The 10,726-nt window shown below is 29.9% G+C and overlaps 2 protein-coding genes and 1 long non-coding RNA gene across 3 annotated transcripts; 1 reads left to right on the forward strand and 2 right to left on the reverse strand.

Moving 5' to 3' along the window:
• Positions 1-1,562: 1,562 nt before the first annotated feature.
• On the forward strand, positions 1,563-2,205 carry LOC130813842 (uncharacterized). Its single transcript, XR_009042239.1, has 2 exons — positions 1,563-1,666; positions 1,869-2,205. It is a non-coding gene; the product is annotated as an uncharacterized LOC130813842 (long non-coding RNA).
• Positions 2,206-3,564: 1,359 nt separating this feature from the next.
• On the reverse strand, positions 3,565-4,512 carry LOC130813165 (uncharacterized). The gene has a single exon (XM_057678924.1). It carries the CDS (start codon positions 4,389-4,391, stop codon positions 3,801-3,803), a length of 591 nt encoding a protein of 196 aa, XP_057534907.1. The 5' UTR covers positions 4,392-4,512; the 3' UTR covers positions 3,565-3,800.
• Positions 4,513-5,240: 728 nt separating this feature from the next.
• LOC130813523 (uncharacterized) lies at positions 5,241-10,041 on the reverse strand. Its single transcript, XM_057679361.1, has 4 exons — positions 10,010-10,041; positions 8,092-8,162; positions 5,576-5,853; positions 5,241-5,522 (listed from the first exon to the last, which is right to left on the reverse strand). The coding sequence occupies exons 1-4, from the start codon at positions 10,039-10,041 to the stop codon at positions 5,241-5,243; spliced, it is 663 nt and encodes a 220-aa protein (XP_057535344.1).
• Positions 10,042-10,726: the final 685 nt, after the last annotated feature.

The following is a 10,726-nucleotide window of genomic DNA, read 5'->3' on the forward strand; positions in this document are numbered from 1 at the left end:
ACCCAAACGCTAATGTTGTGTATGATCATGATACTTACGTGCTTAAGTTTGCTGATTCGATATTATATCATGGATATTGTTTGAGTATGGTAGAGCATATTAAAACTAGAGAATTGCATCGTTGGTTAAATCCTAATGTCAAAGATGTGTCTAGATATACGATAACTAAATGCGTAATGGGTGAACATGAAAAGTACAAAAAACTAGTATTTGACAATATGCAATCTTGTAAGAGTCGTATATGCTTAACTTGTGATGGATGGACAGCATGTACTTCGCGTTCATATTTTGCCCTTACTGCCCATTTCATCGATAATGATTATAAATTGCATTCCCTTTTGTTAAATTTTCGCCGTTTTCCCCCACCCCACGATGGTGAATCTATATTCATGTTTGTGAAAGGTTTGTTGAATGACTGGAATATAGGTAGAAAAGTTTTTTCAATCACACTTGATAATGCTTCCTCTAATAATAGGATGGTTGAAAAACTAAAACGTGATTTGCACTCCTCTTCTCCTCTCCCTTTAGATGGCAAGTATTTTCATATAAGGTGTTGTGCTCATATTTTGAACCTTATTGTTAAAAAGGGTTTGAAACTTGTTGATAATTCCGTGACTAAGTTACGTGCGGTTGTTATATATGTTGATTCTTCTGATTTTCGACTTACAAATTTTGAGAAAGCTAAAATTGATAAAGGTTTGCAATCAAAGGGTAAATTAGTTTTGGATGTTTCCACTAGATGGAACTCTACTTATGACATGATTCATAGGGCTCTTGAGGTAAAGGATGCTATTGATTTATATCTTGTTCGTGAAAGGGATATTGATGTTGATATTATTTCTGAGAATGAGTGGGATACACTTCAAGATATTTGTGATTTTCTTGAGCCATTCTATGAGATTACCAAGCTTTTTTCTGGTTCAAAATATCCCACTGCAAATTTGTACCTTTCTTGCATAATATGTATTGAAAAGATTTTGACTGATTCCCACCAAGATCCTAGTGATGCTGTGAGAAAGATGGCTGCTCCTATGTGGGAAATGTTTGATAAATATTGGTCCGATCATTCTATGGTTCTGTCTTTTGCCTTTTTACTTGATCCACGTTTTAAGATGACTTTCCTTAGTGATTATTATTCTATGCTGTATGGTTGAACAAAAGGTAAATGATGTGCTTGCTGCGTTTGTTGCTTTATATGAATGTTATATGAATACCACTCAATCTGCTCCTGTTGCACCCTCTCCGTCAAACCTTGGTCCTCCTCGTCCGTTCCAAATGCGCAAGTTACGTCATGATTTTCCTCGTATTTCTGCATCTAGGACGGCGAGAGGTGATGTGGACTCTTATTTGGCCATGTCTCTTGTTGTTGATTATGATGGTTTTGATGTTCTTGAATATTGGAAGGGACAGTCTACCTCTTATCCAACACTCGCACTAATGGCTAGAGATATTCTAGCCATTCCAATTACTTCTGTTGCATCTGAATCTGCTTTTAGTGTTGGTGGTCGGATCCTTAACAAATTGAGATCTTCTTTGTTACCAAAAAATGTTGAAATTTTCGTGACAACGCGAAATTGGCTATTTGGGTTTGAACCCGAGGAAAATGCGAAGGAGATATTAAGTGTTATTGAGGAAAATAACACTGATCATGATGATAATGCTTCAGGTAAGTGTAGTGCTCTATGAAGATTTTTTTCTTGTAATTGGGTTTTTTACCAAATTATCATATCTGAGCGCCCAATTTATATTTTATAATTAATTTATATTTTTTTTATTTTATTTATTATAACTTTCTCTCGTTTTTCCATCTCATGCTCTTAATCATAATACTCAGTATCTGAAAGTTGTTACTTTTATATGATCTTAAGGTACACTAAGTTTGGTGGAGCAGTTCCTTACAGATTATTGAAAGGCGGTGTCGCATTGAGGACTAGGAGCAGGAGATCTAAGGTGGTGATGGAAGAGGAGGAAGAAGATGAAAGTGATGAAATGAGTTATACTTCTGAGAAAATTAAAGAAAAGTGATGAAATGAGTTATACTTTTGCAATTTCTTATGCATAACTAAAATTTGGAAAAGACTTTTTGTGTAGTTAGGATTATTGATGTTTATATTATTGGTAGGGAAAAAAATGTAATGGATCTATTTTAAATTTCGTCTAAACTATTAAATGAAATGAAAGTGGTTTATCAATTTCATAGGTTAATATTTTGTATTGGTTTATATTGTTATATGTTGATTTTAATACAGTATTAATTAGTCAGCAAATTAACCTGAACTTGGTAATTATATTGGTTGCAAAGTATGAACTATGTTTATGCAATTTTGCAATTTCTGAGTTTTGTAAAATTTATACTTAATTTTTTAGAAAAGAAAAAGGCTTTACTAAATTACTGAGTTAATATATATTAACTTATAATTTATATATTTATTTTATAAAAATTTATATTTAATTTAATTTTTATCATATAGAAATAATATAATTAAGTTTAATTTAATTATTTTATATAAAATTTTATTATATTTTGACAACTTAGAAGAATTATGTAGATAAGTTCGGTCCAAAACAGGTTCGGTACAAAACAGGTTCCAGGTTCGGTATAATACAGGTTCGGTACAATATAGATTCGGTCAAAAACGGTCGGTTAAAAACGGGTATTAAGCGGGTCGAAAACAGGTTTCGGTCTGAAAACAGGTTCGGTATCGGTCGGTCACGGTATGATAAAAACAGGTCGAAAACGGTTTTCGGTTTAAAACAGGTTCGGTACCGGTCGGTTTCGGTATGTGTAAAACAGGTCGGAAACGGTTTCGGTCACCATTCGGGTTCGGTAGCGGTCGGTATCTGGTCACTTGTATTCGGTCAAAAACGGGTTCGGTATCGGTCGGTAACAAGTTGGTAAAACAGGTTTCTGACCACATTTACAGCCCTAGTTTTGAGTATGTTATTGTCAAATTTAGTTGACTCATAAAATTAAATACAGAGAAAAAAATGAAAAAAAAAGGAAAAAGCATATAAATTGTCAGTTAAAATGTATTGTCACAACCGAAATACAAAATTTAATACAGAAAATAGCTGTCCATTCTGCCTTATGCGGAACATCCAATCATGTGCCGAAGAAAAAAATGATGAGACTCGGAAAATAAAAAGTAAGGGATGGAAAAAGGGTAAGACACTTAATTAAGATTCAAGACATTACCCATCAAAAAATTTAAGACATTAAAGTTAAAGATAGTATTTGAAGTATTTATTTACTGTTTTCAATTAAGATCATTGATTCAATTTTCATTTATTTATTGATTTTCTCAATCTATTTTGTAATAAAAAAATTAAATTTATAATTAACATTGTTTTTAGATATAAAGTAGTATTTTTTTGCTAACAATCTCGATATATTTTTAATAAATGTGTAATTGGTACCTTATTTACATTAATAGTAGAATTATCATATATCTTACAAAAAAGTATATAAAAATAAATATTTTTAATTAAATACGATAAATATGAAATATTTAGAAGCTATTTACTTGGATTTATAATCTATTAGTTAATAAATTTCAACTTTCTGGTATGCTTCAAATAATTTAAGCTCCCTTGATAAATTACAATTACAATATTTCAACTTAGCGAAAAATTAAATTGAAATATATGTATCCACATAATAATTTGACAAGAAAAAAAAGGCTTTAGTTTGCAATTTACACATATAATTGCAAATAACCTATGAGTAAAGAATATTAAATTTCCTAAAAAAGGCATTTAAAAAAACCTCAAAAAAATCGAAAAATAAAATAAAATAAAAATCACAAATCTTCAGTAATAATCTCCAAATGAGGCTGCCAAATACCACTTTTACCCCTGCTGCTTCTTCTCCTTTGATGCTTTCCCGATTTAGATTTAGACTTAGATTTTGTTTCACAAACTACATTATTTTCATGATCATTCTCTAATGTAGACAAATCCAACCCCAAAAGCTTACTATTTTTAGCAATATTATTATTATGATCATCACTAAACTTAGACTTATCTAAACCATGATCATCATGATCAACAAGATCATGATTCTTTAATTTTTGACCCTTGATCTTATTTTTACCACAAGATTTTTTAGACTTGGAATGATCAGACGGTAGAGAAGAATCAGGGATCAAAAAATAGATACTACCACGTTTAAGCTCAGAATCAGATGATAAAATCATGATTTTTCTAACCATATAATTACCTTGAGAACAAGGTTTACTTAATACATGGTTTGGATATGATTGGAGAATTTCCCCAGCTGTTACTGATCTTGTGATTTCTTCTACATAACCATTTAGATGAACTATTCGGATCAAATCTAAGGCTCCACAAGGAAGCACACAAGCCAAACAACACCTTAAGCTATTTCCCATCAAGAAAATAATTTTTTTGAAATATTAATTTTTTGATGAACAAAAATAGAGTGTTTTGGGGATTTTTTTTTTTTTTTTTTTTTTTATGTTTTAATGAAATAAGGTTTGAAATATGGTGATGAGGGAGATTTAAAGATGGGATTGAGTGGTTATTATATAAGAAGAACACCCTTAATTATTTAAAAATAATTAATATTATTTATAATATTTTTTTAGTTAACTTTAAGGTTATGCCTTAAATTATGAGGTTAACCTTGCTTTTAAAGCTTGTTAACTACCTATGGTTTGATTAACAAGGTTAGTTAGAGAGTTTACTTTAGGACTAAGAGGGTAATATTTGACTTCATGCTTCAAATTTAATTACTTAACTATATTTATTGACCTAGTAGTAAAGCATTAGTTATTTGTACTATATATGTTTGAAGTATATTTGGGTTTGAATTTTTATCTTTTAAGGTAAGAGAATAAGAATTTTTTATTTTTTATTTTTACTTTTAATTATGAGTACAAATAAGATTAACAATAAATAACGAACCAAATTCATCAAAAATTACATATTTTTATCTTAAAATATTTTGACTTCATACCCAGTGTATTCTGCTCATAGAAAGTTATGCTTAGGGTCTGGGGAGGGAAGAACGACGGTAGCTCATGCCCATAGAGGAGAGTGCGGTCAAAGAGTCCCCCGGCTCGAGAAATGTCTTCAAAGAGAGAGAAACCTGTAACTTACAAATATAATAAATAGAATACGTACAAATAACTAAAAATAAAGATAAAAGTAATGAAGGAAGTAAATAGCGATAATTAAAGGCAATGAACAATAACAAACGATGGGTAAAAGGGACGGGTTTAGTAATCTAAGACGTGGATAAGGCGCCACCAACTGCCCCTATCCCTGGTTAGGTCCTTGGAGAGGTGAAGTTTATGCATGTCTCTTTTAATTTGTACCTCCCACGGTCTCCTACGTCTTCCTCGACTTCTCTTACCCTCCACTATGATGCATTGGATCCTTCTTACTGGGGCGTCATGTATCTTTCTCTGCATATGCCCAAACCACCTCAACCTATTCTCCCACATCTTTGCGGAGAGAGGTGCAATCCTTAACTTCTCCCTGAACTCCTGGTTTTTATCCTATTCATCATAGTATTACCACACATCCATCTCAGCATACGCATTTATGTTACTTCCATTCTCGTTTCGAAAACCTTCTTTACGGGCCAACATTCTGTCCCATATAACAACGCCGACCTAATTGCAACGCGATAAAATTTACCTTTTAATCTCCTCGGGAACTTTTTATCACACAGCACCCCGATTGCTGCTCGCCACTTAAGCCAATCTACTTGTATACGATCAGTAATGTCTCCATCACTCTCCCCATTAGTCTGAATCACCGATCCCAAATATTTGAACTTGGTCGTACATGCAATAACTTCTCCACTTATGGTCACCTCTGGCTCCCCTATCGATTATATCTCACTGAAATTGCATTGCATGTATTATGTCTTTGTAAAACAATAATAATCAATATCTTAATGTTTTATAAGCAAAAATAATTAAGTAATGGTAGCTTTAAAGAAGACAATAAGAGATCCATAAAAATAAGTTAACCAAAGTAAGTTTTACTTAAAAAGAATAAGTGTAGTTCCAACAAAAATACAATAAGTACAATCAAACTAAAATAATGTAATACAGTATTAAAAAAGACTTTTCTAATTGCTTTTTAGTTCTCTAATTTTATTTTGATTCGTATTTTTTATTTTGTCATAGTCAAGACTAGTTTTAACCATAACTAAAGCAGGCAATTGTCCAGGGCATATAGTTATAATTATGCTCAATAGCTCATCAACATAGCAATGTTACGTCTTATTATTTTACCAAGCACATATTAAAGACTATAATCAATCTTATATAGAGAGGATTAATTTATAATTTTTCGTAGTATCAAGGATCTATAAAATATCAAAAGTGACACTAACTATAAATTTTTACTTAAATATCATCCACACAACTTACTCGTTCTTTTTCTTTGTATCGATTTGTGCAAGGTATACTATAAGGTGAGTATTTTATAATAGCAGTCTTACCCAAAATATGGCAACTCCTTTTCTTAAGCTGAGTTCACGAATCAAATCTTACTAATTTCTAAACAAGGCTGCTCAAGTAAAGTAAAATTAAAAACAGCTAAAGTTTATTGTTCAACACATGAGGTTGACTAGATAAGACAAACCTTGAAACTCACATTATTAAGCTAAACCAATCTTTAATCTCATGGTTTTATCACTATGGGGAACACATGATCATATGATTACTTTACTATAGTTTATTTATATCTCTTTTTAAAATTATATTTATAGTCTTTCAAGGTTAATACATAAGCTATAAAATATCATATACTCTCCCATATTCGCTTTAAATGTTTATTTGGTTTTGGCATATTTTCCATTGCACGTTTTCAATCTTAAATATTTCAAATTGTGCTTGAGTAAAAATTATAAAAATTGATATTAATAAAATTTACAATAAGACGAATCAAATAAGATTCCACTTGACTATAATTTAACTTATAGATTAAAAATAAAACAAATTATAAATGTAATTGATGAATAGTGTTGAAAAACCAAATAAGACATTTAAAGTAAATAAGAGGGAGTATTTATTATATCAATTAATATAGATTACAATTTAATGATAAATTTATGGTTTAATATAATTGTAAATAGTAATATATTAGTTACATATACATATACTACAACAAATTTAAATTTTAGTGACATATATTTAGTAAATTGAAATGTCACTAATTTAAATATATAGTGGGTATATGGTGACTTTTATTTTAAAAGTCACTAATAATGAATTTAATAGCATTTTATTATAAGGCATTAATTATATAAAGGTTATTATTAGCCTATAGAGACATTTATATGAGAAATGTCGTTAAAAATTTTAGTGATTTTATCACTAAATATTGAAAAATTTTGTGCGGCAACTAACTTATACAAAAGCACTTGATGTATACAAATTTTAAAGGGATCAAATAAAATTTATCATTAATATTTTTGAAAAATTGAGTTTGACAAACCAATTAGAAAATCAATACTTAATCTTAGAACTACCTTATTCTTCCTCCGTTTATTATACTTGCTACATTTGATTTCTTACGCAATCCAATGTGTTATTTTGTTTATTTATATGTTGAATTATACATATCTAAAAATTATAAAAAGTTATATTTTGAAAGTATGCGATTAGACTATTCAAACAAGATCTCACTTAACTATATTTTTACTTACACATTAACTGTAATATATAAAATAAACTTGAACGATGAACACTACCTATAATCAAAATATAACAAGTATTTCAGAATGGAGAAAGTATTATATATGAACCCTTTAAAAAAGAGTGTTGAATTTAATTAATTAATATGTTTGTCTAACCTATGCCATAACGGAGTATTAATTATTTTCATCTACCAACTTTATTCAAAGATTTTCTTATTTATTTTTTTTACTTACTTTAATTAATGTATATATGAAATCATTATTTTTAAGAGCATATTTGAGAAAAAAGTAAACCCATAAAAAATTTTAGTGCTCTTAAACTATGCAATTGTGGCATAGGTTTAAACCCTTAATTAATTCCATGATTAAGTTAGCTAAACATGTTCGGTGGGCCACACAACATGACCCATTACGAATGATCGCGAATATTGGCACAGTTGCGCCGATGGGACCGAGTTTTTTAAGACATCTCACTTGCTTAAGACTGCAATTATTCATATTAAAATGAAATAGAAATAAATTGGTTGCAAAAAAAAAAAAAAAAAAAAAAAAAAATTAGGTAAGGAATGAAAAATAAGTGAGTACAGCCTTGTTTATGATTAAGTTAAACAAGAATTAAGATAATACTTAGGCTTATGATTATATTATGCAACCACATAGAGTAATAAAGGTATAACAATTATTTAATGGTAAAACTATAGTAGTTGAGGAAAAATATTTGTATAATACCATCTTATTATTATAAGATAAATTGATTTAATAATATTTTAAAAATTTTTTGAAATGAAATTTTTAGATTATTGTAAAACCAGATTATACAGGTGCGATGTACGAAAAACGATTTTTAAAATAATTTTTATGCCACATTCTGAGTTTAAATAAATTTAAAGAAATAAAATAGACATTGCAGTATATTTTCTTTCACTTTACAAAGTTGTATGTATTTTATATTTTTTAATTAATAGTTAGCTGTAAAACTTTCTTAATTAGTTAACGTAATATACTTCATACTTTATGACTTATTTAAATACTAAATATGATTATATTATTTTTTTTATTTTTTAATAAAAGGAAAAATGGTTATTACCCATATGTTATACATTTATGATTTTTTTTCTCCTTAATTCATTTTGTTTGTCCATTTTACTTTTTAGAGAAATTCCACGTGGTAACCAAAACTTTTAAAAAATCCACGCGGTAACCCTGAGGTTTACGTAATTGTTCCACCGTAACCTTTTTGCACATAAAAACGTTAGTAAATGTTAATTTCGAACCTTTAAGGCTGCTGAACGCCTATTTATGTGACTCACCATTTCAAAGACTATTAGTTTCAACCTTTTCCCCCAAATCATAAACCTCAACTCTACCATCTTTCATCCAAATCATATTTTTTTCCCCCAAATCCAAAGATGGTAGAGTTAGGGTTTATATTTTTGGGGAAAATGTTGAAACTGATGACATTTGGTGTGTCGCATTAACAGGCATACAACAACCTTAAAGCTTCGAAATTAACGTTTGCTAACGTTTTATGTGCAAAAAGGTCACGGTGGAGCAATTTGGTAAATCTCAGGTTTACCGCGTGAACTTTTTAAAAATTTTGGTTACCATGTGGAAAATCCGAAACCTCAGGGCTACCACGTGGAATTTCCCTACTTTTTATATGTTTTTCAATGTAAATTTTGACCCTTAATATCTCTCAATACGCATTATAAAAAATGTAAAATAAAAAATTATTTATTAAGACAAATTTAACAAGATCTCACATTAATAAATTTTATTTTCAATATATCCCTCAGAAATCATATATAAATTTTTCACTCTTATAATGAAAAATTCTATATGAACAAACAAAAGAATGTAATGAAAAAGGACTTACCATTCTTGCTAACAAAAATAAATATTTTATTATTTTATATCAAATGTTTAAACTATTAATAATATAATTAAATAAAAATTAAAAATAAAAATATAACCATATCTAAAAAATTCAGTAAACTGTGCAAATTAATTATAAATTATACTTGGTGCAAGAGTATATCATATTTCAAAACTTTGACTAATGAGATACTGATGGTAGACCGTGATAATTTCTCACATAATTATCGCATTGGTCTAATTGTGTGGACGCATATATGGGGCATCGGCTCGGGTCGATAAACCCATGGATAATGAGCGTGACTTGCTTACGCACTTGATAAGGTTTACTCTTTTGCAAAAATTTATGCTAGTTGGAGGATTACTCATCAAACATTTTATGCATGTCTACAAACCACTATTTTAACGATTTATGATCTTCCTCACACATGAAGTATTTCCAACACTCCCCCTCACATGTTAGCCACATCATAACCAAGAACCACCATCGGCTTGGATACTATGTTAGGCCGTGACAATTCGTCATATAATTACCTCATGGGCCCACTCGTGTGGACGCGCCCACAAGACACCCAATGGCTGGGGCCCACAAACCCATGGGTAATGAACGTTGACTTGTATACACACTTGATGAGATTCACTATTTTCCAAAACTTTGGTAGTAGGAAGATTACCTATCAATCTAGCGTTATATATACATGTCCATAACCTAGTATTTTAGCGGTGGGATATTCCTCATATGTGAAGCATTTCCAACATTGTTAGGCCGTGACAATTCGTCAAATGATCACCCCATGGGCTCACTTGTGTGAACACACTCACAGGGCACTCGTGGACTTGGGCCCACAAACCCACGAATAATGAGTGTTGGCTTACATACAACACTTTATGAGTTTCACTCTTTCCTAAAACAATATGGTATTAGAATTATTACCCATCAAACATTATATACAACTCTACAACCCATTATTTTAGCAATGTGAAATCTTCCTCACATATGAAGTATTTCTAATAATTCAAATAAAGCTAATAATATTACAATAAGGGATGATATAATTACTTATTTATAAGTTTTATTGTTGATGATGTCAGTATCTTTTGCTTTAGTAATATACATATAAATAGATAGATTGATAAATAATGTCAGCATGGAATACCTATCTGCATTTTGAT

The sequence above is a fragment of the Amaranthus tricolor genome, chromosome 5 (genome assembly GCF_026212465.1).
Source record: "Amaranthus tricolor cultivar Red isolate AtriRed21 chromosome 5, ASM2621246v1, whole genome shotgun sequence".
Taxonomy (NCBI): domain Eukaryota; kingdom Viridiplantae; phylum Streptophyta; class Magnoliopsida; order Caryophyllales; family Amaranthaceae; genus Amaranthus; species Amaranthus tricolor.